The sequence below is a fragment of the Sphaerodactylus townsendi genome, linkage group LG11, assembly GCF_021028975.2.
Source record: "Sphaerodactylus townsendi isolate TG3544 linkage group LG11, MPM_Stown_v2.3, whole genome shotgun sequence".
Lineage (NCBI taxonomy): Eukaryota > Metazoa > Chordata > Lepidosauria > Squamata > Sphaerodactylidae > Sphaerodactylus > Sphaerodactylus townsendi.
Window position 1 is genome coordinate 71,443,878 of NC_059435.1, and position 27,622 is coordinate 71,471,499.

General features: G+C 46.4%; 1 protein-coding gene across 2 annotated transcripts in view; it reads right to left on the reverse strand.

Annotated features, from left to right (window-relative positions):
• The window catches only part of LOC125440723 (sodium channel protein type 5 subunit alpha-like), a 395,791-nt gene that overhangs the window by 219,646 nt on the left and 148,523 nt on the right, over positions 1-27,622 (reverse strand). For both annotated transcript variants that reach the window (XM_048510652.1, XM_048510653.1), the window contains exon 7: positions 14,725-14,955. In XM_048510652.1, the coding sequence (XP_048366609.1) occupies positions 14,725-14,955 (231 nt within the window). The remainder of the gene's footprint in view (positions 1-14,724; positions 14,956-27,622) is intronic.

A 27,622-nucleotide genomic window follows, 5' to 3' on the forward strand; every position in this document is an offset into this window, starting at 1 on the left:
GGGAGTTCTGGCAGAGAGGAGATTATGGTGTCCGGGTCAAGCACATGCCACTCGACAAACAAATGTTCAGTTTGGGATACCCAGTTTTTGTTAAAAATGCTGCCTCTGGGGGAACCCCTCCCCCCCCCACGATTGATTGGTCCAGATTCCTCCACCCTATTGATCTGTTCTTCCTTCCTCTGAAGCAGACAGCCTGTTTTCTTGTTCCCTTTTGCTTCGCATAAATCTAGGCTGACTCATAACTACTAAACTGCACTTTATTACTAAGTATAGCCTTAATATCTCCATCAAGAGATATTTCCCACTGCCAGGTTGGCAGGCTCAAAATCTTAAGTCTCTGTCTTAGAAGCCCATATACAGTGGTTTTTTCTGATCCGTATGAGATTCCACCAAGTACCCGAACGTTGCCAGACGTAGTTATAAAGATATATAATTCATTGGTTTTGAGTTGTTGGCGAATGGATACGGTCAGACTTCGTCTCAGGAAAGAACAGTCTGTCATCCTAGACCTGAATTATAAATGCACCCCCCCCCCCCAGCAGAATATTCAAAGGCAATCTACTGGCACAACCTTTTCAATGCAGACGTCATTGAGTCAACTGTTGTTTCAATTTACGGAGTCCTGATTTTATGTTGCATTTGATATTTTGTCTTTGGGACGTGCCTTTTCGAAATGTTATTGGCATATGTGCTATTAGAACATTGCCACTAAAGTTCTTTGGGACCCCCCCCCCCCCACTCCCTTTACCTGCCTCACTAGATTTTAAGTCTTTAAGGGTATAACCAGTGGTGGGATTCAAACAATTTAACAAGAGATTCTGCAAACCTTAAAAAGTAGACTTCTAGAACAGGAATACCATATCTTGTTGGGCCAAGCAAATAAATCATGCTCACCCCTTTCTGTCGGAATAGTACCAGAACAGGGGCACATAGCCAAATATCTTGAACTATTAACTGAACCCCAACAGAGATGGATTATAACAAGGGCCAGATGCAATACTTTTCCATCGGCCATTACCTATCTATCCCTCTCCAGGATCGGGTCTGTCCACACTGTAAAAACCAAGTGGAGACTCTTGCTCACATTATACTTGACTGTCCGAGATATGTGGGTATTAGGAATTTCTCTCCTGGGTGGGTATTAGACAAATCTGAAAGAGACTCTGACAACTCTGTTGTGGAGCTTTTGTTAAATAACAAAAAATAATACTTGGAAAAAGTTGCAAAATTTCTTTTACAAGTGACAGAATTTTCTAAGTAACGTCCAATGCTAGATACAGTTTATCTGTCTGTGTTTTGAATGTATTTTTGATTTGTACTTCAGAAATGTCTGTAACGCTCTGGAGCCTATTTTAATATGCCTAATAAAGGTTGCCGTATTGTATTGTGAACAATTTAACAACTGGTTGGGTGCTGTGTGGTTTCCGGGCTGTATGGCCATGTTCTAGCAGCATTCTCTCCTGACGTTTCACCTGCATCTGTGGCTGGCATCTTCAGAGGATCCTCTGAAGATGCCAGCCACAGATGCAGGCAAAACGTCAGGAGAGAATGCTGCTAGAACATGGCCATACAGCCCGGAAACTACACAGCACCCTAGTGATTCCGGCCGTGAAAGCCTTCGACAATACATTTAACAACTGGTTGTTTCAAGTACCATTCTAATAACCGGTTCTGCCGAAGTGGTGTGAACTGGCTGAATCCCACCACTGGGTATAACTGCCCTGGCCTGGATAGCCCCAGCTAGCCTGATTTCATCAGATTTTGGAAGCTAAGCAGGATCCGCCGTGGTTAGTATTTGGATGGGAGACCTCCAAGGGAGGCAGGCAATGGTCCCGGATAATATCCTCGTGGGAATAAACACACACAAAACACATCTGAAGCTTCCTAATACCAAACCAGGCCTTCCGTTCATTGAAGTCAGTATTTTCAACACAGATTGGTAGCAGCTGTCTCCAACCTCAGGCAGGGGTCTTGCACGTCACCTACTGACTGATCCTTTTAGGGACTGAACCTGAGACCAGGGGCGTACCTCCCAGGGGGACATATGGGGTCAAATCAGAGGTGGGATCCAGCAGGTTCTCACCAGTTCCCGAGAGTGGGTTACTAATTATTTGTGTGTGCCGAGAGGGGGTTACTAACGGGGTCCGCTTTTCCATCTCCATGCCCTCGCCTCCCCGAGAGGCATCCTGCCTTTGAATGTGAAGGTTCTATATAGAAATTGTGACTAATAATGTAACTCCCTGAACTGGGTTAATCCCTTTCAGGTACTGCAATTCATGGATTCTCAGCCTTTCGTACCTTTTATCTCACCCGTCTCTCTCAAAGAACCTGGGTGTTTCATCATCGCTGTGTTCAGATTTGTGAGTTGGGGCATTTTCTATAATGGGATGGTGATTTAGAAATGACCTGGTGCAAAAATTTGGGGGGGGGGGTCATGGTGGGGTGGCTGCCCATGGGGGAGGGGCATCCAACTCAGGTTTTGCCCAGGGCTCAGGTTTGCCTAGGTACGCCTTTGCCCCCTTTGCTGAGGGGGGGGGGGCTGGCGAGGGAACCTGTTACTAAAATTTTTGGATCCCACCACTGGGTCAAATGTCCCAGGGCTGTGGCCATTTAGTCACACCCCTCCTCTTTCCCCCCTGGGTCCATACACTGACTTCAAGACCGGGTGCAAAAAAAGTTGTTTGGTCGGGGGGGGGGGGGCGGGGGGAGGGCGCAGAATCTCAGATTTTGCACCAGCCCACGTTTTCCCTAGATACGCCTCTGCCTGAGACCCTCTGCCTGCAGAACAGAAATTTTCCCACCGAGCCACAGCTCCCCGCACACAAAAAGCCAGGTAAGAAAATCACAAGTCATTCGCAGCCGCTACTACCTTGAACTAATCCCTAGCTCATCTGTGTTCCTTGGTCCAGACCCCAGACTGAACCAAACCACCTGCATTTCTTCGCATAAGAATGCGCTTTCCTACCCACAGGAACTATCTTGCTGAGCACCTCCAGAAAATTGGGTGTTTTTTCACTACCTCTCAGATGGCAAAAAACTAAAGACACAAATACTAATCTAGCAGAGCACAGCAGTTTGCACTAATTAGGATTCTACTGTTATAAATTTGGCAGATTTGGGGAAAAAAGGAGCAGCAGTGGCGTAGGAGGTTAAGAGCTCGTGTATCGAATCTGGAGGAACCGCGTTTGATTCCCAGCTCGGCCGCCTGAGCTGTGGAGGCTTCTCCGGGGAATTCAGATTAGCCTGTGCACTCCCACACACGCCAGCTGGGTGACCTTGGGCTAGTCACAGCTTCTCAGAGCTCTCTCAGCCCCACCCACCTCACAGGGTGTTTGTTGTGAGGGGGGGGGGGAAGGGCAAGGAGATTGTCAGCCCCTTTGAGTCTCCTGCAGGAGAGAAAGGGGGGATATAAATCCAAACTCTTCTTCTCTTCTTCAAATTGCACAGTTTTATATCCTAATTTATAAATGATGCGCTCCATGTTTTTTAAGGAGTGGAATAAATTCAGGTTTGGTAGAAAAGCAAATATTGCATATGGTTCTCTCAGTGTTGGGATGGGGGAAGGGGTTCCTCCTCAGGGTTTTCAAAATTATCTGGAAATTTTTCACCTTTAGGCTATAGCAGGGGTCCCCAAACTTTTTAAACAGGGGGCCAACTCACTGTCCCTCAGACTGTTGGAGGGCCGGACTAAAAAAAACTATGAACAAATTCCTATGCACAAATGATTGTAAAATGTTTGATTTCACCTTTCAGCCTTTCGGTCATGGTCTATTTTTAGAACAGTGACCAAAGTATGTCAAGTACAGGGTGGGCGCCAAATATTGTTGGGGAGGCTGTGGAATACCTTCCCCTGTAAAAAAAAAAAGCAGAACTTTCCCAATGAAGCATTCCATGTAACCCAGGATCAGGTATCTTCCTGGGTTCTTTCCTCACTAGCAGCCAGCGAGCGATTCGCCAGCCTGGCTGATGCCAATGGGAGTGAGGCGGAACAGAAAGCCTGAGAGCAGCACATGGAGTAGCTGAGAGAGAAGGGCGGAGCAGGCGTTGCCACATGTAAGGTTTCCAACTCTGGGTCAGATAATTCATGGAGATTTGGGGGTGCCATCATGTAACTGCAATCAACAGCCGTTGGGGCCGGTTCCTCCTCTCCCTCGAGCCCCCACTGCACATGAATGGAGCCATCGCCGCCATGCCTGGCGGGCCGGATAATTGCCTTCAGGGGGTCACATTTGGCCCCCGGGCCGTAGTTTGGGGCCCCCTGGGCTACAGCAATTGATGTATCTGGACACACAATTGGGCTCTGAGTTATATGCTTTGTGGCTACACCGCTGCATTATAAAAAATTTTCCCATAGCCGCCTGTGATCTCCTGGGCAAATGTACCTCTCTCTTTATATTTCCCTTGAATTACAACCAAAAAGCCACTTCCTAATGAACGGCGACAGGCCTTCACTTAATCCAGTTCTGGTTTGATCGAATTCACCATCCTTAATCCTCACTTTACATGCTTTCACAACATCAATCTTCGAGCAAATGAAATGTGGAATCTTATTATGCAGCGTGATCAATACCTCTCAAACAACGTTAAGTCATTCATCTCTACGTTATATGTACAAACTGATTAAGTTGCCTGCATAGCCGTTCATATTTGGCCCTCGTATTCGATGCGCAGCAGCATCGCAATAACACAGTAACAACAAATCACAAATGTTTGCAAAATGCATGAAGAGAGACGAGGGTTGACGGCTGTCTGCAGGCAACCCGGGGAGCTTCTGGGGGCAGGAAACAGATGAAATTGTAGGGAATTATGTGATGGTGCCACTTCCTGTTATGTTAAACCATAGAGATTTGGGGGATTCCTAGAGCATCACTGTTAAGCCATGACATCACTTTGGGATATGTAACCGGAAATTAAGTTACAACATTGCCAAAATGCTGGGGGTTCTCTTTATCTCTGCAGAAGCCCAGAGAAACAGAACATCTCCCACTATAGCAAGAAACCTATATATTATATAAAGCCGTGGTGCGACCGCACTTGGAGTACTGTGTTCAGTTCTGGTCACCACATCTCAAAAAGGATATCGAAGAGATAGAAAAAGTGCAGAGAAGGGCAACGAGGATGATTGAAGGATTGGAGCACCTTCCTTATGAGGAGAGGCTGCAGCGTTTAGGACTCTTTAGTTTGGAGAGGAGACGTCTGAGGGGGGATATGATTGAAGTCTATAAAATTATGCATGGGATAGAAAATGTTGACAGAGAGAAATTTTTCTCTCTTACTCACAATACTAGAACCAGGGGGCATTCATTGAAAATGCTGGGGGGAAGAATTAGGACTAATAAAAGGAAACACTTCTTCACACAACGTGTGATTGGTGTTTGGAATATGCTGCCGCAGGAGGTGGTGATGGCCACTAACCTGGATAACTTTAAAAGGGGCTTGGACAGATTTATGGAGGAGAAGTTGATCTATGGCTACCAATCTTGATCCTCCTTGATCTGAGATTGCAAATGCCTTAGCAGACCAGGTGCTCGGGAGCAGCAGCCGCAGAAGGGCCTTGCTTTCACATCCTGCACGTGAGCTCCCAAAGGCACCTGGTGGGCCACCGCGAGTGGCAGAGTGCTGGACTAGATGGACTCTGGTCTGATCCAGCAGGCTAGTTCTTATGTTCTTAAACCTGGTCACTCTAAGAAAACCCCAGTGGCCTGCAGTCCAAAACCTGGTTGGTTATTTTGAAGAATGAAATTCCTCACTTCTGCCGCTCCAGTCCTGGCCACAGACTGCTCTCTGTTCTGCCCACTGTGCCTTGAGGTTTTTCTTCTCCCTTTCATCTCATGCCCTTGGACCTCCGATTGCTTAACTCTCATTTTGTAAGGTCCTCAACTTCTCTTGGTCTGATCTGATGCCTTGTCAAGCCTTGGCCTTCCTTTTTCCTGCTCTCCCTTTCTTGCTTGAGGTCCACAGCTCAGGCAATGGTACCCCAGATCCTTCTGCCTGTCAGATTTCTCTTTGATATTATCGGCTCGGTCAATCATGGCCACAGATTCTGTCACCACTGCCTCGTCTAAACCCCTCGGCACTGGGTGATTACAAAGCCTCCGCAATATTGTGATAGAGAAATCTCATTTCCACTGCTCGTAACAACCAGCAGTGTAGGCAATCGCTGGGAGGCCTGGCCGTTCTATGTATGTCCCAAGGTCAGGGTCAGATTGTGCATCATGCAAATGTTCTCCATACCATACCTTCAGCACATATAGAAGAAGAAGAAGAAGAAGAAGAAGAAGAAGAAGAAGAAGAAGAAGAAGAAGAAGAAGAAGAAGAAGAAGAAGAAGAAGAAGAAGAAGAAGAAGAAGAAGAAGAAGAAGAAGAAGAAGAAGAAGAAGAAGAAGAAGAAGAAGAAGAAGAAGAAGAAGAAGAAGAAGAAGAGCTGGTTTTTATACCACACTTTATTCTACCTTTGAAGAGTTTCAAAGCAGCCTACAATTACCTTCCTTTCTCCCACTCCCCACGACAGACACCTTGTGAGGTCAGTAGGACTGAGAGTTTGGATTTATATCCTGCTTTTCTCAACTGTAAAGAATCTCAAAATGTCTTACAGACTCCTCCCCTTTCTCTTCCCCCAACAGACACCCTGTGAGATAGGTGGGGCTGAGAAAGTTCTGAGAGAACTGTGACTGGCCCAACGTCACCCAGCAGGCTTCATGCAGAGGAACGGGGAATCAAACCGGGTCCTCCCCTCTTAACCATTACACAAAGCTGAGAGAACTGTGACTAGCCAAGGTCACCCAGTAGACCTCTTGAGGAGAAGCAAGGGGGGAAACCCCAGTTCAATAGATTAGAGTCTACTACTCACGTGGAAGAATGGGGAATCAAACCTAGTTCTCCTAGGCTCATTCTGCACATGCAGAATAATGCACTTTCAAACAGCTTTCAGTGCTCTTTGGAGCTGTGCAGAATAGCAAAATCCACTTGCAAACAGTTGTGAAAGTGGTTTGAAAATGCATTATTTTGCGTGTGCAGAAGGGGCCCTAGAGTGAGGTGTAGTGGTCAAAAGTGGTAGAAAATCTGGTTTAATTAACACTAATCTGGAAAACTGGTTTGATTTTCCACTCCTTCAAACAAGTGGTGGACTCTAACCTGGAGAACCAGATTTGTTTCTTCACTCTCCCACTTGAGCAGTGGACTCTGATTTGGAGAAGAAGAAGAATTTGGATTTATATCCCCCCTTTCTCTCCTGCAGGAAACTCAAAGGAGCTTACAATCTCCTTGCCCTTCACCCCTCACAACAAACACCCTGTGAGGAAGGTGGGGCTGAGAGAGCTCCGAGAAGCTGTGACTAGCCCAAGGTCACCCAGCTGGCGTGTGTGGGAGTGTACAGGCTAATCTGAATTCCCCAGATAAGCCTCCACAGCTCAGGCGGCCGAGCTGGGAATCAAACGCGGTTCCTCCAGATTCGATACACGAGCTCTTAACCTCCTACACCACTGCTGCTCCAGGTTCGATTCCATACTTTTCTAAAAGAAGCCTACGGTGTGACCTTGGATCAGTCACAGTTCTCACAGAACTGTCTCCAGCCCCATCTACCTCCCCAGATGTTTGCTGTGGGGAGGGGAAGGGATGGGAAGATAATTGTAAGCCGCTTTGCTTAAAAGGTAGAGGTCTCTGTAAAAGGTAGAGAAAGATGGGGCGTAAAGACCAACTTTTCTCTTCTTCCCTGGGTTGCAGTCAGAGGTGGGATCCAGCAGGTTCTCACAGGTTCCCGAGAGTGGGTTACTAATTATTTGTGTGTGCCAAGAGGGGGTGACTAATGGGTGATTTTGCCACGTGATTTTGGCTTTAGTTACGTCCCTCCTCTCAGCAGTAGCGCGCAGAACTTGAAGCAGTCTAGCAGGAGGTGCACCGGCGTGTGTGGCAGCCTGCGCCTGTGTGCATTCGTTTCCCGCCCAAGGACCGGTGCAGCGGCTGCGTCCTTGCCACAGCCCCGCCCAGGAATGCCACACCCCCAGAATGCCTGGCCACGCCCCTGTCATGCCCCGCCCAGCCCCACTGGCGCTACGCCACAGTTTGAATCCCACCACCATGGGAACCTGTTACTAAAATTTTTGGATCCCACCACTGGTTGCTCCCCACATTAGCCACTCGCGTGCCCTTCTCACATGACATTGGGCAACTGGGAACACAGATGGAGGAGCAGTTCAGGAAAACAGATAGGGAAGAACATGCAGACAAGTGGGGGGCAGGTGGGTAAGTGGCCGTGGGCCCCACTAGGGCCCTTGGCTCTGGCAAACGCTCCACCTCCGATGATGACGATGCCAGACTTCTCTGCCTGTCGCACTATTTCTCTGAGCTCTTTCCTGCTCAGTCTGGCTTTGTGGCAGAATGCAACAGGCCTTCATCTGTTAATTTGATTTTTTTATCCTTCCACAAGATGCCTGCCCAGGCATGCGTCTTTCCTTGCTGTGTTTATTTGTTTGGTTGTCCCAGGCTGCAACAGTGCAGTCCTGTTGCTCGGAAAGTCTCTAGATAAGCAGCCCTGGTACATAGCAAAAATGTCTGGGGCTGGGAAGGGGGCAGCAGCTGTATGTGCTTTGCTGCTGCGGATTTTCGGGGCTGCGTGGCTGTGGTCTGTTGGTTTTGGCTCCTGACGTTCCACCTGCATCTATGGCTGCGGGTTAGGAGTTAAACGTTAGGACAGTGGTGGCAAACCTATGGCACGGGTGCCAGAGTGGCACTCAGAGCCCTCTCTGTGGGCACGCACAGAGTCGTTCCCGCCACACACATCTAGGCTGGCCTGAGCCACTGGGCTCAATTATTAGCATTAAACCAAAGTCCTAGTTTTGGAGAAACAGTGCAGGTAACCCTGTTAAGCGCTATTAAGCCCACTGATTTTCATGCGAAGAACTAAAGTGTGATCCTTTACCTGAGAGTAAGCTCGGTTGCTGGCAATGGAGCTTGCTTCTAAGTAAACCCTCCTCTAGGATCATGATTCACCCGTTGGAAGAGTTGACAGTTGCTTCAAAGCAAAACCACCGACTACCACCAAGCTTACTCCCGAGTAACACACACCTCGGAGTCAACTGTTTTTTCTAAACTAAAACCTCAGTTATTCAGGTTAAATTGCCGTGTTGGCACTTTGTGATAAATAAGTGGGTTTTTGGGTTGCAATTTGGGCACTCGGTCTCGAAAAGGTTCGCCATCACTGCGTTAGGAGCTAAAACTACCCAACCGTAGCCACACAGCCTGGGAAACCCACAACTGCGAGTTGATTCTGGCCGTGAAAGCCTTCGACAATACTTTACGATGTGGTTGGAACAAAGATCCTCACGTTTGCTTGTGGTTTCTGGGTGCTTAAGCTAATGATCGGCCTTTATTTCATTAAATCACGACAGATATGCCTATGGTGGACGGCATAAAAGAAGGCTTAAGAAAAACGATCTTGTAGCTGCAGGAAGACTTTGGACTACCAGCTAAGCCTTCTGAAGCGCTAACAACCAGATCAGCAGCTGCATAGCTCTCAAATAACATTGGCTGGTTCCCAACAAGCTGCTACCAGAAGGAGCAAACAGTTTTCCTGCATCTCCTGCTCTACCCTTTAATCCAGGGGTCCCCAGCTGCCAAGGATCTTCACTGCATGGTTGAAGGGAAGCTGTGGCAGCCATTTTGAGCCTGGCTCCATCTCCTAGGGCAGCCATTTTGTGGCCGTTTCCACCACGCTGTCTCCAAAAGTGCCCGCAGGCTCAAAAACGATGGGGGACTCCTGCTTTAAACCAACCCCTGATAAGTATATGCCTCGGTTCAAGGGACCAATGTGGTTAAGAAGCCTTATGGTTTGAGAAGGGGCAGTGAGGAAGGGGGGCCGGGGGGAAATTGCATGATTCCCTCTTGTATCAGTGGAATGTACTGTGGGAGTGTTGATGATGCGTCCAATCCAATCCAAAAACCTTCATTGGGCATAAACCAGAAGTGCCATACATTCCAATTACAAAAACAGGATCATTGTTACATATCATGTAGAACATGGATTAAAAATGTAGCAACTACATCAGAAATTTCTACATGAGGGCTGTTCAATAGCTTAGACGTTTTTAGTTTGACTGAGAGAAACATAAATCCTAGAGGTAGTAAAGCTCCCAGATCGGTTCTAATATCATTATACCCCGAACAGTAAAGCAGGATATGAGGGATTGAGTCTACAGCGTTGGGACAGTACCGACAACAACACTCACTTTTGTGGGATGTTAAGGAAACGACCTTGAAGATAGACAGAGGGGAATGAGTTGCACCTTGCTCTTGTCATGACTCATCTGTACTTATAATTAACAAACTGTTCTAAGTATACAGCAGGGCTAGATTTCGGGGGTGTGATCCCAAAGTATAGAGGGGAACAGCAGCTTTGTGCAGCACTCAGGAGAAATTGGTATTCCTGGTCGTACAGTCTGATCTTTAGATGATGGTAAATTTCCGTGGCGGTAAGCATATGAAGAGACTCCCATGAGAAACCCAAGGAGAAGATTTTTTTTCAATATGGAGCCACCACTTCGAAAGCTGAAGCTCAATATGGAGCCACCACGTTGATGTGTCAGTGGATACAAGTCATTAGCACTTGGCAATCAAACAATAATTTCTTCTCCAAAAACTTCCAGTGGGCCAGACAGAAGTCGCCACCTTGTCAAACGGCTATAGGGTTGCCAAGTCCATGCTGGACATTGGCAAGGAATGTGGGGTGGTATTGTCAGATAGAGGCTGGGAAATACCTAGGCAGGGGTGTCAAACTCGCGGCCCTCCAGATGTTCATGGAACTACAATTCCCATCAGTCCCTCCCAACATGAACATTGGCTATACTGGCAAGGGCTGATGGGAACTGTAGTTCATGAACAACTGGAGGGCCGCAAGTTTGACACCTGTGACCTAGAGCTTTGGGGATAGAGGCTGGGGAGGCCACAGACCTCAGTAGGGTATAATGCCACAGATCCAGAGGTAGGATCCAGCAGGTTCTCACCAGTTCCCGAGAGTGGGTTACTAATTATTTGTGCGTGCCGAGAGGGGGTTACTAATCAGGTCTGCTTTTCCGTTACAAATTCCATTAGGTCCAAAAATCATAAAGTCCTGTTGTTTCCTATGTGGCTGGTTAGCGAAGGTAGAAAATGGGATAATTCTCCCTGTTGGGCTGTTGTAAAAACATGTTTTCGAAATATGGTAAAGTTCCTTGTTTAAGGAAAGCATCCTTCTTTTGATTTCTAGAAACAAAATTAAGTATTTGAAAGTATTAAGTATTTGACAGGCAGTCAATCGGAGGAGAAGTAGTTGTTTCTGTGGGCAGTAGACGATAGGACTTGCTATAATGAGTTTAAATTATGGGCAGAAAGATACCAGCTGGAAATTAGGAACTTTTTTTTTACAGTAAGAGTTTTTTACAGTAACAGAGAAAATATTAATGCCCCGCCCCTGGAATGCCCAGCCACGCCCCCGTCGTGCCCCGCCCAGCCCCATTGGCGCTACGCCACAGTTTGAATCCCACCACCAAGGGAACCTGTTACTAAAATTTTTGGATCCCACCACTGCACAGATCCCACCCTTCAAAGCATCCCTTTTCTCCGGGGGAACTGATCTCTGTAGTCTGGAGATGTGCTGCAATTCTGGTCCCACCTAGAGTTTGGCCTCCCTAAATGGCATCCCTAAATAGCATCCCTAGAAGTTGCATTCAAAGGGTTTGGAACAGCTAGCTTGGCCGGTCAGATCTTTCATTTCCCATGAATGGCTGAGCCACAGCACAAGATAAAGACGTATTTTCCCCCTCCGATCTGCCAAGCACAGTAGCACGTCTAACAACAGCGGCCAAATTCACCAGATGCAGCTTGACAATGGGTGATTTTGCATGGTGGCTATTAACCTTTCATCCAACTCTCTACAGTTCATAACTTGAGCATCAAATGCCTCGCACCAAGTCAGGAGCAAAAAACTAGGACTACAAAACAAAACACAGAACCAGCACTCTAGACAGGGCAAGTTGATTCATGTGACTTGACGGAGAAAAAATATCTTTGCATTGGAGTCCTGTTGACAGTTGGATATTTATATTAAATAATATTAAATATTATTAATATGAAGAAGAAGAAGAAGAAGAAGAAGAAGAAGAAGAAGAAGAAGAAGAAGAAGAAGAAGAAGAAGAAGAAGAGATGGAGGAGGAGGAGGAGGAGTTTGGATTTATATCCCCCCTTTCTCTCCTGCAGGAGACTCAAAGGGGCTTACAATCTCCTTGCCCTTCCCCCCTCACAACAAACACCCTGTGAGGTAGGTGGGGCTGAGAGAGCTCCGAGAAGCTGTGACTAGACCAAGGTCACCCAGCTGGCGTGTGTGGGAGTGTACAGGCTAATCTGAATTCCCCAGATAAGCCTCCACAGCTCAGGCGGCAGAGCTGGGAATCAAACCCGGTTCCTCCAGATTAGATACACGAGTCTTAACCTCCTACACCACTGCTGCTCAATATTATGTAGACAAGGAAGGAACAGGTTTTCCTTTTTAAAAATGCTGGGTTTTATTTGAATCTGATTGGCACTTTGGGGAAAACCTGTTTCTCCCTTGTGCGTGGACTATTGCAAAGCCCCCTGTTGGTCTCATTATTGGGAAATCGTTGCACAAAAACGGAGCTGGAAAGACCAACAAAACGCAGGAACCCCTTGCACAATACAGAAAATGCACAACTGCCTCCCTTCCCTCCCCCACGCCCAGTGACCTTGCTCTCTGACAGAAGAAGGCACACAGGTCTCGTGGACAGAGAATGAATATCTTTGGTTGAGTTTGCAGACCCAAGATGGGAGGAGGTATCCCTGTTTGATTCTTATTTACTGTGTGGTAATTTCATAAGGGTCCAGGGGAGTAACTCAGGAGCTGGAATTTTATACGAAATATGAGGGACATATGATCAGTGCACACACAGACCTATGAAGCTTCCTCAAAGGGAGTCAGACCTTTGGCCTACCTAGGCAGTGGCGTATTGCTAATGGGGACAAGGGGTATCCCATGTCCATGGGCACACGTTGTTTTGTCAGGTGGGGGGCAGGCGCTGCCCCACATGACAAAACAGCGTGCGTCCCAGTCACCTGCCACCGAGCCCCACCCCCTTCCCGGCCTCCCTGTAGGCTGGCTTCTGCCTCCCCAAGCCCAGAACTGGACACAGTGTGTAACACACTTCTTTCTGTGATACACCTCTGAAGAAGGCCATTGCTTTCACATCCTGCACGTGAGCTCCCAAAGGCACCTGGTGGGCCACTGCGAGTAGCAGAGTGCTGGACTAGATGGACTCTGGTCTGATCCAGCAGGCTAGTTCTTATGTTCTTATGAGGAGGAGGAGTTTTGGATTTATATCCCCCCTTTCTCTCCTGCAGGAGACTCAAAGGGGCTGACAATCTCCTTGCCCTTCCCCCCTCACAACAAACACCCTGTGAGGTAGGTGGGGCTGAGAGAGCTCCGAGAAGCTGTGACTAGACCAAGGTCACCCAGCTGGCGTGTGTGGGAGTGCACAGACGAACCTGAATTCCTCAGATAAGCCTCCACAGCTCAGGCGGCAGAGCTGGGAATCAAACCTGGTTCCTCAAGATTAGATACATGAGCTCTTAACCTCCTACGCCACTGCTGCTGAAGAGGCCAGCCACAGATGCAGGTGAAATGTTAGGAACAAGATCCACCAGACCACGGCCACACAGCCTGGAAATCCCACAACAACCTGTATATGTTTTGCTTGATCTATTTATTCAATCTGCTGGAAGCTGCCCTGAGCTGCCAGCGAAGGGCGGTCTGTAAAACCAGTGGAACCAATAAATACATAAATATATTTATAGCCTGCCTTTCTCCCATGAAAGGCACAGTGATAGCTTAAAAAAAACCCCAACAGCACAAATCTATGCCATTTTTAAATAACCTGCCACCATCTGAAAATATACAGCAAAGCTACTAACTGAACAACCCTTAAAGAGTTCCATGTAACTTAAATTAGAGGATACCATTCTGCAATGTAGAGGCTACTTCTGAGAAAGCTCAGCCCAAGTAGTGTAATGAGGTGTAATGAGGTTGCAAAAGGAAATAGACAAAAGGCCTTGATCAAGAAATTAGCTCTAAGTGTTCATATGGGGATAGATGGTCCTTTGAGTATGTGAATCCCCACATCTTGTTCAAAACTCAGCAACTAAGTAACCCAGGTAGCATTCCTGGAATCAGCATAATATCTGCATAGGGGTTTGCTCCAGTTAGAAACTGAGGCCCGCACAGGCAAAATAATGTGTTTTCAAACCACCACAACTGTTTGCAAGTGGATTTTGCTATTCCACACTGCTTCAAAGAGCACTGAAAGCAGTTTGAAAGTGCATTATTCTGCATGTGCAGAATGAGCCTGAGTGGTTATATTTTCCACCCACTGAAATTTCCAGGGTGTTTTCAAGGGCAGCCCCATGTAGCTGCCATTGAAGTAGTCTAGCCTCAGTGTGGCTAGGTGAGCTACAAAAAAAGGCTTACCTGTGTGCTACAGAAAGCTGAAAGAAAGCAATTTTAGCCACCTGCCTTTCCAGTTTTTCAAACATTAAAACATCACTTACCTTTTACATTTTCACTTGAAAACCGTAGGGATTTCTCAGCCGAAACTCACAACCTTGCGTATGGTTGTTTAAATTCTCCAATATTCATATATTCAAGGGGCAGCATATGAAAAAAATGTGGAGTGGAGATCTGTTTACCTTTATCACTGAGAAAGTCATTCAAGGTTTGCCAGATCTTGTGATCTGAAACGAAGGTGCCATTGGTGCTGTTAAACTCAGTATAGTTCCTGACACATTTGTGTCTCAAGTTCCCCATGAAGAGCTGAAGGCCAATGAGGGCGAAAACACTCAAGCAGAAAACCGTCAAGATCATCACGTCTGCGAGTTTCCTAACGGACTGGATGAGGGCACCGACGATGGTCTTCAAACCTAGGAAGACAAACGGTCCGAGGACGACAGACAAAGATAGGAAAGGTCAGCAGCCAGAAGTTTCCCACGGATACGAAAACTTAATCACAGAGACAGCAACCTAAAACTCCCCTCCTCTCAATCTTCCAAAGTCCCAGCCGTTAATGCAAGACATTGGTGAGGTGCCTGCAAAATTTTGCCTCTGGCCTCATTCCGGACAAATTTGGAAGGCCCTGTTCAAGCGAAACACTAGTAGAAATGTCAACGCAAGAAAGGGGGATTCAGTATGGCCAGCCAAAATTCCTCCTCTATATGTAGACACATTCTTATTGGATGATACTCTCATCTGTTACAATCAATGTAATTTTAGCTGACGATTCTGTGGATGGGGATGAAAAAACTAAGGATCAATTTTTTAAGCATTGGGACCTGATGAGGAACTCTAGGCAGACCAGTGGTTCTCAACTTTCCTTATGCCGCGACCCTTTAATACAATTCCTCATGTTGTGGTGACCCCCAACCAGTGGTGGAATCCAAAAATTTTAGTAACAGGTTCCCATGGTGGTGGGATTCAAAATGTGGCGTAGCGCCCATGGGGCTGGCTAGAGGGCAATGGCCAGGGGGGCATGGCCTGGCATTGCACGGGGAGTGGGAGCATTCTAGCAGGCGGGGCTGTGGCAAGTGACGCGGCCAGCTGCGCCGTCAACTTGGGTGGGAAACAAATGCACGCAGGCACAGGCTGCCACGCACGCCAGTGCACCTCCTGCTAGACTGCTTCAAGTTCTGCGCGCTACTGCTGAGAGGAGGGGCGTAACTAAGGCCAAAATCACGTGGCAAAATCACCCATTAGTAACCCCCTCTCGGCACTCACAAATAATTAGTAACCTACTCTCGGGAACCTGTGAGAACCTGCTGGATCCCACCTCTGCCCCCAACCCTAACATATACCCACTTTAGAGATGGAGAACACTGATGCAGAGAGTCTTAGGCGACCCCTGTGAAAGGGTCGTTCGACCCCCAAAGGGGTCGCGACCCACAGGTTGAGAACCGCTGTTTAACTGTTTTTCTAATATATATATATTGTACTTATTTTAAACTCTGGTTTTCACTTGTTTTAATGATTCATTTGCATGGTGATTTTAATGGCTTTTGAAATGAGATATTAATTAGTATGTTTTGGTAACTGCCTTGGTTAGACAGGTGGGATAAAAACTTTGAGGCTGATGATAAGGTGGTAACGGCGAGTGATTCATTCTATGGATGTAATACGTAGCTAATAAGGTATTGCTAATTTGCTAATCATATATGTGTATTTAGGTTCATTTGATATTATGCAGAACTTTTGAGTAAGGTTTTTAAAAAAATGTGTAGCAGATTTGTTCCAAGACTACGTGCCAAGGTAGAAATGTGTACGTGTGGGTTGTGTGTATTTGTGTATAACTGGTTTTTATATTGTATGTTCCAGTTCGGATATGGAACGCAAATTAAAATTCTGAGCCTAAAAGTCAGGAAGGAAACAACAAACCCACATTTTAATTTCTGTATTTTAGATACATTTCCCACAGGGGAGAGGAGTGTGGATGTTAGGATTTTGAGTCACACATCCAGAGTTCAGTGCCCTAATCTCTAAACTTGTCACCTGAGCCTCAGAAGCCTAGGATTAGGATGCTGGGCTGTTGTTTTTTTTCTTCAGAAATTCAGATTTCAAAATACTAGGTTCAAGTTTCGGAATGGCACCAAACTTTGCGTGGTGCAGAAGTCTGGTTTTTGTTCTAGTATTTGTTCTAGTTTGCTGCGTTTTAATGGGGTGGGGTTTCTAGTATTTGTTCTAGTATGCTGCGTGGGGTTTCTAGTATTTGTTCTAGTATGCTGCGTTTTAATGGGGTGGGGTTTATTTATATAGAGCCAAATTAACTGGTATTTAACTGATTTTAGTCCCTGAATTTATTGTGCTCTATCCATGTTTTGTTCACCGCCCTGAGCCCTCCGGGGGAGGGCAATTAATAATAATAATAATAATAATAATAATAATAATAATAATAATAATAATAATAATAATAATAATAATAATAATAATAATAATAATAATAATAATAATAATAATAATAATAATATTTATGAACTTTGCAGGAAGAAGTTCTTAAATCTTGACAGTTGCGAACATCCTGTTTTTTTAATACTTTGGAGGCAGCTGAACTACTTTGGAAACAAAATACAACTTGCCCCCATGGGCTTGGATCCAGCAGACAATTCCTACTAATAGAACAGGGTGGTGGCCGTTTTCAGCGCTTTCCCACTCCAGGTGCAAACCTCAGACTTGCCCTCATATTGTTCCTGGGAGTCCACTACATATACAAGGTCTCCAGCTTTGCAAGAAGCCCTCTGACGGGCAGCCCAATGTCCCTGCTTGCTGAGGCAGTACGTGTGGTGGGGGACAGGGAGGAAATGGACGTCCCTGCCAGAAGTGACAACAGCTCTCAATAGGTCAGGTCACATGGTCAAACGGGCAGTCGAGCTAGCTGCGAGTGCTTTGCATGAAACCGTTGGAGGTTTCCCTTAGATTTAAACTGTTCGAACAACTGTACGGTGGTCTCTATTTTGGAACGCAGAAACTTTGCAGGCCTAGCTTCTCTGGAATCCTTTATCTGAAAAATAAGCAAACCGATAACATGTGGAAGTTGTCTGTCTCTTGCTGACTTGTGCTGCAAAACTGTTGTGAAGCTGCTACCAAGCACGCCACAATAAGAATCAATAAAATGGAATCCCTGAAGGGGAAATTCTAAAGGATGTTCCTAGGTACAAGGCGTGACTACGCACCAGCCTTCTAATGATTGTTAACAGAACGAGAACACAACAGCCGGACGATTCCTCCATTAGAAACCCATTCACCTGGATAGCTTTAAAAGGGGCTTGGACAGATTTATGGAGGAGAAGTCGATTTATGGCTACCAATCTTGATCCTCTTTGATCTGAGATTGCAAATGCCTTAACAGACCAGCTGCTCGGGAGCAACAGCCGCAGAAGGCCATTGCTTTCACCTCCTGCAGGTGAGCTCCCAAAGGCACCTGGTGGGCCACTGCGAGTAGCAGAGAGCTGGACTAGATGGACTCTGGTCTGATCCAGCTAGCTTGTTCTTATGTTCTTATGTTCTTATGTTCTTATGATAACATGTGGAAATTGTCTGTCTCTTGCTGACTTGTGCTGCAAAACTGTTGTGAAGCTGCTACCCAGCACGCCACAATAAGAATCAATAAAATGGAATCCCTGAAGGGGAAATTCTCAAGGATGTTCCTAGGTACAAGGCGTGACTACGCACCGGCCTTCTAATGATTGTTAACAGAACGAGAACACAACAGCCGGACGATTCCTCCATTAGAAACCCATTCACCTGGATAGCTTTAAAAGGGGCTTGGACAGATTTATGGAGGAGAAGTCGATTTATGGCTACCAATCTTGATCCTCTTTGATCTGAGATTGCAAATGCCTTAACAGACCAGCTGCTGGGGCAACAGCACTTGAAGGCCATTGCTTTCACCTCCTGCAGGTGAGCTCCCAAAAGGCACCTGGTGGGCCACTAGCGAGGAGTAGCAGAGAGCTGGACTAGATGGACTTTCTGGTCTGATCAGCTAGCTTGTTCTTATGTTCTGTATGTTCTTATGTTCTTATGATAACATGCCAAATTGTCATATCTCTTGCTGACTTGTGCTGCAAAAACTTGTTGTGAAAGCTGCTACCCAGCAGCCACAATAAGAATCAATAAAAATGGAGATCCCTGAAGGGAAATTCTCATGGATGTTCCCTAGGTACAAAGGCGTGACTCACAGCACATTGACGCTAATGATTGTTAACAGAGCGAGAACACAACAGCCAGGCGATTCCTCCATTAAGAAACCCATTTCAGATGTTCTTCGAGGGTACATCTTGACTAGTGTCTGCTATGTAGATCTGGCCGTCAGATTAAATTACGTCATTCCAAGGTTTCCTTGTTCCTGTATGTTGTCCACAGAGTCCCTCCCAGGACTGCAGAGATGCGACTTCTTAATGGTAGCACGCATCTCCCAAAAAGGATACTGAGGAGATAGAAAAAAAGTGCATTAAGAAGAGCAGCGAGGATGAAGTTGGCAGGGGACTGGAGCACCTTCCCTATGAGGAGAGGCTGCAGCGTTTTGGACTCTTTAGTTTGGAGAGGAGGCGGCTGAGGGGGGATATGATTGAAGTCTATAAAATTATGCATGGGGTAGAAAATGTTGACAGAGAGAATTTTTTCTCTCTCTCTCACAATACTAGAACCAGGGGGCATTCATTGAAAATGCTGGGGGGAAGAATTAGGACTAACAAAGGAAACTTAGCTTCTTCCATAGCGATGTGATTGGTGTTTGGAATATGCTGCCACAGGAGGTGGTGATGGCCACTCACCTGGATAGCTTTAAAAGGGGCTTGGACAGATTTATGGAGGAGAAGTCGATTTATGGCTACCAATCTTGATCCTCTTTGATCTGAGATTGCAAATGCCTTAACAGACCAGCTGCTCGGGAGCAACAGCCGCAGAAGGCCATTGCTTTCACCTCCTGCAGGTGAGCTCCCAAAGGCACCTGGTGGGCCACTGCGAGTAGCAGAGAGCTGGACTAGATGGACTCTGGTCTGATCCAGCTAGCTTGTTCTTATGTTCTTATGTTCTTATGTTCTTATGATAACATGTGGAAATTGTCTGTCTCTTGCTGACTTGTGCTGCAAAACTGTTGTGAAGCTGCTACCCAGCACGCCACAATAAGAATCAATAAAATGGAATCCCTGAAGGGGAAATTCTCATGGATGTTCCTAGGTACAAGGCGTGACTACGCACCGGCCTTCTAATGATTGTTAACAGAACGAGAACACAACAGCCAGACGATTCCTCCATTAGAAACCCATTCAGATGTTCTTCCGAGGGTACATCCAGACTAGTGTCTGCTCTGGCCGTCAGTTAAATTGTCATTCAGGTTTCCTTGTTCCTGTATTTGTCCACAGATCCCCTCCCTAGGACTGCAGGAGTAAGACTTCTTAATGGTCGCCGCATCTCAAAAAGGATATTGAGGAGATAGAAAAAGTGCAGAGAAGGGCAACAAGGATGATTGAGGGACTGGAGCACCTTCCCTATGAGGAGAGGCTGCAGCGTTTGGGACTCTTTAGTTTGGAGAGGAGATGTCTGAGGGGGGATATGATTGAAGCAGGTGAGGACATGTCCCTCTTTGCCCCCATCCCTAATGCTCCTGCGTTGATCCTTTATGATTCAGCGCATTCCTGGCAACTTGGGTGACCCTGTAAGTGGCGTCGTAAACTCTATGCAGGGGATCATTAGGAAAGGAATTAATAATAAAACTGCAAGGATTGTCATGCCCTTATATAAAGCCGTGGTGCGACCGCACTTAGAGTACTGTGTCCAGTTCTGGTCACCACATCTCAAAAAGGATATTGAGGAGATAGAAAAAGTGCAGAGAAGGGCAACGAGGATGATTGAGGGACTGGAGCACCTTCCCTATGAGGAGAGGCTGCAGCGTTTTGGACTCTTTAGTTTGGAGAGGAGGCGGCTGAGGGGGGATATGATTGAAGTCTACAAAATTATGCATGGGGTAGAAAATGTTGACAGAGAGAAATTTTTCTCTCTTTCTCACAATACTAGAACCAGGGGGCATTCATTGAAAATGCTGGGGGGAAGAATTAGGACTAATAAGCACCTTCCCTATGAGGAGAGGCTGCAGCGTTTGGGACTCTTTAGTTTGGAGAGGAGATGTCTGAGGGGGGATATGATTGAAGTCTACAAAATTATGCATGGGGTAGAAAATGTTGACAGAGAGAAATTGTTCTCTCTTTCTCACAATACTAGAACCAGGGGGCATTCATTGAAAATGCTGGGGGGAAGAATTAGGACTAATGAAAGGAAACACTTCTTCACGCAACGTGTGATTGGTGTTTGGAAGATGCTGCCACAGGAGGTGGTGATGGCCGCTCACCTGGATAGCTTTAAAAGGAGCTTGGACAGATTTATGGAGAAGTCGATTTATGGCTACCAATCTCGATCCTCTTTGATCTGAGATTGCAAATGCCTTAACAGACCAGCTGCTCGGGAGCAACAGCCACAGAAGGCCATTGCTTTCACCTCCTGCATGTGAGCTCCCAAAGGCACTTGGTGGGCCACTGCGAGTAGCAGAGAGCTGGACTAGATGGACTCTGGTCTGATCCACCTGGCTTGTTCTTATGTATGTAATAAGACCAAACAGGCACAAACACAGTAGCATATCTCTTCGCCCATCTGAAGCTGATGCATTATGATGTCTTCAGGGATTCTGCATTAGCTATGGCTGCGCAAGGTCAAAAATAAAGCCTTTCTCTTACTCACCAGATGAAAAAAAGACAATTAGATAGAAATCGGTAAGTGCATAAAATTGGCATAAATGTTTTACTTAACATTTATGAACTGCCGGTCCCTTTGAAAAACAATTCAAAGCGCTGTTCCTTCGGCAAAAGGCTAAGCCCGCAGAGGGGGAACTTGAGCAAGGTGGTTTTGCAATAGAACCAACTGCAGCTTGATGGGCAGTTTAAAGATGCAGAAACAATGTGGGCGAGGAGGACGAAAGGTCTTTCTCCCTGCCTACTGGGGCCACAAGCAGAATAGGACTGGCATTTATCTGTGGGCACAAAACTCGCATCATGCGTCTGATGCAAAGCTGTGGTGTTGTCTGCTAGCAAACCTAAGTGCTTTCTAACATGCAATGAGATCTCGTGTTTCTTAGGCGCACGCAAAATAATGCATTTTCAAACCACTTTCACAACTGTTTGCAAGTGGATTTCGCTATTCCGCACAGCTTCAAAGAGAACTGAAAGCAGTTTGAACGTGCATTATTCTGCATGTGCGGAATGAGCCTTATAAAGAAGAAGAAGAAGAAGAAGAAGAAGAAGAAGAAGAAGAAGAAGAAGAAGAAGAAGAAGAAGAAGAAGAAGAAGAAGAAGAAGAAGAAGAAGAAGAAGAAGAAAGAAGAAGAACAGCTGGTTTATATCCCCCCCTTTCTCTCCTATAGGAGACTCAAAGGGGCTTACAATCTCCTTGCCCTTCCCCCCTCACAACAAACACCCTGTGAGGTAGGTGGGGCTGAGAGAGCTCCAAGAAGCTGTGACTAGCCCAAGGTCACCCAGCTGGTGTGTGTGGGAGTGCACAGGCTAATCTGAATTCCCCAGATAAGCCTCCACAACTCAAGCGGCAGAGCTGGGAATCAAACCTGGTTCCTCCAGATCAGAGTGCACCTGCTCTTAGCCACTATGCCACTGCCAGGGCAAGGAGATTGTAAGCCCCTTTGAGTCTCCTGCAGGAGAGAAAGGGGGGATATAAATCCAAACTCTTCTTCTTTTTCTCTTCTCCATGAACCATCTTGTTTATTGTTTTCCCTTTTTCAAACTGCTCAGATATGGGTATCACAGGGGGAGGGTGCAGTTAAGCACGGTCCTTTTTCGCTGTCAGCAAGCAACGTGAAAAGGACTTGCCAGCTGCTATCCAGACTCAGGCGGTATGTCAGCTCCCGTATTACTTCTATCACCGCATTAATATGCCCGATCTCTTATCATAGGTTGCAAGCAATCATCTCACGGCTGGGCAACAGTGCCATTCAAGGAACTCCGTAATCAGACGGGGATTAAAGCGCCAGCCCATCCTTGCAAAAGCGAGTGAAACAAAATCAATCACGGGAACAAAATAAACTATATGTTTTTTAACTTCCGAAAACGAACCGCCCACCTGCACCGACACGGTCTTTAATGTTGCTAATTGCTAAGGTCAGTTTTCAAAGTGGGTTTCCTATTCGTCCAGTTATTATGGTTTTAAATAGAAAGATAATCCTCTCTGTGTTGGGTTGTTTTTTTTCTCCATATTTAATCTTCTCATCCATCGGAACATTTCATTTTGATCCTTTTCTTCTTTTGACACAGAATGTGAGCTGATACCGCCAGAACTGCATCATGCGTGGCCCACCACAGAAAAGACAACACAGCCGCTCCGTGTGGGGCCCACATCTTGTTTTCACGGCGTATTTGGGATTGTAAATATCAGGGGGTGGGGGCATGAGTGTATCGGTGCCTTTTGTAGAATGGCCAACAATCTTGTAGAAGGGGGAAAAAATTGGAACTTCACCACTTTGGGGACAGACTTGCCAGCGATTTTTTAGAACCAGAAATCTGGTCATTCTGAGAGCATTATTGAAACTGAGGTTCTTATGTCAAAATTTTGCAATTTGTATTTTTCCTTAAAGGGGGGGGGGGGATTCAGTGGAGCAATGTATTTAAAAACCCCACACCAGCAACGACTCTGATTTCTATGCAGCTTAACCGAAACGAACATTCTCTAAACTAAGCGCAGAACTTTTTCTACCCCACAAATTCAACTGTTGTTGTTGTTTCATATCTACGTGCTACAAATAGGGTTACCAACAAACCTGGAGAAAATGGCCTTGACCTTTTAATGGTCCTTTAATGGGATCTTATTTATAAAGTGATATTCTTTACCTTTGGAGCAGCAGTGGCGTAGGAGGTTAAGAGCTCGTGTATCTAATCTGGAGGGACCGGGTTTGATTCCCAGCTCTGCCGCCTGAGCTGTGGAGGCTTCTCCGGGGAATTCAGATTAGCCCGTGCACTCCCACACACGCCAGCTGGGTGACCTTGGGCTAGTCACAGTTTCTCGGAGCTCTCTCAGCCCCACCCACCTCACAGGGTGTTTGTTGTGAGGGGGGAAGGGCAAGGAGATTGTAAGCCCCTTTGAGTCTCCTGTAGGAGAGAAAGGGGGGATATAAATCCAAACTCCTCCGCCTCCTCCTCCTCCTCCTCCTCCTCCTCCTCCTCTTCTTCTTCTTCTTCTCCTCCTCTCCTCTCCTCTCCTCTCCTCTCCTCCTCCTCTTCTTCTTCTTCTTCTCCTCCTCCTCCTCTCCTCTCCTCCTCCTCTTCTTCTTCTCCTCCTCCTCTCCTCTCCTCCTCCTCCTCTCCTGTCCTCCTCCTCCTCCTCTTCCTCCTCCTCCTCCTCCTCCTCCTCCTCCTCTTCTTCTTCTCCTCCTCTCCTCTCCTCTCCTTTCCTCTCCTCCTCCTCCTCCTCCTCGGCATGAAGCTTCAGCTTCTAATTTTCACACATTAAGCCTCTGTTAAAAGGACAAGACGTTTTTCCTCCAGGTCTGCTGACAACCCGAGTCTGTTCATGGGCAATCTAGGATTGGGCGGGGCCATGACTCAGTGGTAGGACATCTGATTGGCTTGCAGAAGGTTCCAGGTTCAAGCCCCGGTTTCTCCAGCCGAAAGGGTCAGGTGGGAGGTGAGGTCAAGCCCTCCTCTGAAGACCCTCCTAGGAAAATAATCTATCGTTGATAAGGTGCCAAGAGAGAGCAACAGCATTAGAGAGTTTTACGGGATGAAGTGTTTACCGCGCTGCAAAGGCATTAACTTAACCCTTGCCGTTCGAGCATTAAACTGAACCGTACAAAATCAAGATCTCTTTGACACCTGGAGAGATTCGTGGAAGCCAATGGGCTAGCTTCTTACTGAACCGCCGTCCCCCTTTTTGGGGGTAGGTTTTAAATTGGGGGTTTTGGACGCCTCTTGTTTATTTATGTATTAATTGTTATTCGCTGTTTTATGAGTGTTTAGGTTGTTTTATTGATGATTATGAGATGGAGCCTATGTATTTATATTTTGTGTATGACCTGCTCCTGTTTGATGTCGAATTGTGTTGTTCACCGCCCGGAGCCCTCTAGGGATCGGGCGGTATAAAAATCGAAGAAATAAATAAATAAATAAATAAACTCGGGGGGGGGAGGGTTTTGTGTGACTCTCTACAAAAAAGGTGCTAGGGATTTTTTTTTCTATTTTTCTCCCCCGGCCAATTCTTCCCTTTACCCATTAGGTTCCGATATTGTTCTAGATTAGGGGTGGCCAACCTATGGTGCTCCAGATGTTCATGGACTACAATTCCCATCAGCCCCTACCAGCATGGCCAATTGAAACAATGATCATTGTTTTTAGGTGTGTTCCCCCAACATATATCTGACTGCAAATCTGGTCATGGGCTTGTGACCCAGAACATGTCAGACTTCTTGTGCAGCTTGCCCCTCAGATCTACACAGTAAACAAGGCACTATCTAGTCAGTGGTGTGTTTCAGTGTCTGATGAAGGTTATTATAGGCCAGTGGGGAATAATTCTTTCGGTGCACCAATTAACATGCTGCATATCAAATGGTTCATGTTAGCAGAGGCAAAATGCGCTAGGACTTTGTTAAACGTTAACCCCACCGGAAGCATCTCTTCGGGGAAGATCTCCTACACGTGTTCTGTTGAAATAAACAGGCCTTTCATGTACCTCCGACAGTTAGCATGCACAGGGTGAACTGCACCCACAATCTACCATCCCACCACAAAATCAGAAGACACTTTTTAAAAAAATTAGAAACAGGAAGCAGCGCTGAGCACTGGAAATCAGTCAGTGGCGTAGCTAATGGGGTACAAGGGAATACCGCCCCCTTGAGCCTATGCCCCGGGGCTTGGCTCTTCCTCCTCCTCAGGCTGTGGCCCACTGAACTACTCCGTGGCGCTGGGCCCATTTCCTTACTTCTATCAGCTCCAGGAATTGTTTGGTATGTGTCACAGTACTTTTCTTTATGTGCTCACTCCCCCTAACTTTAGAACCTGGCCACGCCCCTGAAATCAGTGAGCATGCTCAAAGCTACCCTGGTTCTTTCACAGAAATTGAAGGCTTTATTACTCTTTGCAACAGAGGTTGGCAATCAATATGAATCAAATACTTTCTGCCCCCCCCCCCCTTTAGAAGACTATGATTCGCTCTCTGGGTGTCAGCACCTTGGCTAATCACCTTTTCTTTTATACAAGGTTATTCCATCCCCATCCCTCAAAAGGCCAGATCTGGGTTAGGGGCATTTGTATACAGAAATGTTAATGGTTCACAATGAGCCAGTGGCATTAATAGCAACAGTGTGACCTGTAGTCGTGATGAATATATTCAGCTGGAGCTGTGGAGGTTTATCTGGTGAACTAGATTAGCTTGTGCACTCCAACACATTCCAGCTGGGCGACCTTGGGCTAGTCAGTTCTCTCTGAACTCTCTCAGCCCCACCTACCTCACCTGGTGTCTGTTGTGGGGAGAGGAAGGGAAAGGAGCTTGTAAGCTACCTTGAGACTCCTTACAGGAGAGAAAGATGGGATAACAATCCAAACTCTTATTATTATTATTGTAACGCATGGATAAAACCACTCCAGAAGAACCTCAAGAAAAGCCAAAAGAGTTTTGAGAAGACCAGCAATGGTTCTTGGCAGAGGGTACAGCCCACGTGTTCCCCTTCACCAGTCAGGGTGGGTAGCAGTGTGAAATGTGGAGCCGTTAAAAAAAAGTTCCTTTTTTCTTTTCTTTTTCACCATCAACTTCAGGGTTCAGAAGAAGAAGAAGAAGAAGAGTTTGGATTTATGTCCCCCTTTCTCTCCTCTCGCAGGGAGACTCACAGGGGGCTGAAACGATCCTCCGCTTTGCCCACTTCCCTCCTGGCTCAAAACAAACACCCTGTAGAGAGTCAAAGAATGGGGCTGAGAGAGCTCCGAGAAGCTGTGACTAGCCCAAGGTCACCCAGTTGGCATGTGTGGGAGTGCACAGGCTAATCTGAATTCCCCAGATAAGCCTCCACAGCTCAGGCAGCAGAGCTGGGAATCAAACCCGGTTCCTCCAGATTAGATACACGAGCTCTTAACCTCCTACGCCACTGCTGCTTTAAGGGGTAAAGCAGCTGTACCGTGTACCAATTTCCATCTGAAAAGCACAACAGCTGTAACCGCAGTATTTATACCTGAAATGCACTGCGAGAACAGATAATGCGTGCCGCTGCTTGGCTGTTTTGTTTCAATTCAAGTGCCGCAGTGTGAGCATTTGCCATCTAATGGAGCGAAAAAGTCTTTCCTGTCTCCTAAATGGATGTTGATTTTTTTTTCTCCCTTTTTTTTTAAAAAGCGGTCTCTTTAAACCATTTTTTTGACCTGTAATTGCCAACATCTGTTCGGGATAATCATCTATAGAGAGGAGCTGCCATGCACGGGGCCATTTCGCCATCTTTTTCTCCCTCGCCATGCCGGTCTGATCAGTTAAACACTCAGGCTGAATGAGACCTGTCCGTAGATCCATCAAGGGCTCTTCTTTCCAATGACACGTTTCCAGGTAGATACAAAAAGCATCCACAAAAAGAGGTTCTAAGCATTGGCATGATCAAGAGGCCAAAGTAATGGGGAGAGACTCCTACGGCTTCATTCCCCAAGAGATTCTCCAGCACAGAGTTCCCCAACCTGCAATTCTGACACAGGCCCCTTCCGCACAGGCAGAATAATACCCTTTCGATCCACTCTCACAATTGTTTGCAAGTGGATTTTGCATTTCTGCACAGTAAAACCCAGCTGCAAAGTGCATTGAAAGTGGATTGAAAGTGCATTATTCTGCATGTGCGGAAGGGGTCATAGTGGTAGATTCTGCACTGGGAAATATATAAATAAGATGGCATAAAGAGTCCGCAAATACAAAGAAACCGCCAGATTATCCCATCCCCAAAACCAGTTTACCCCATTTTATTTCCCCCAACCCGGGATTTTCGAAAACAGCTAAACCAGTCATTCTTTTGCAAAATTCCGGGTT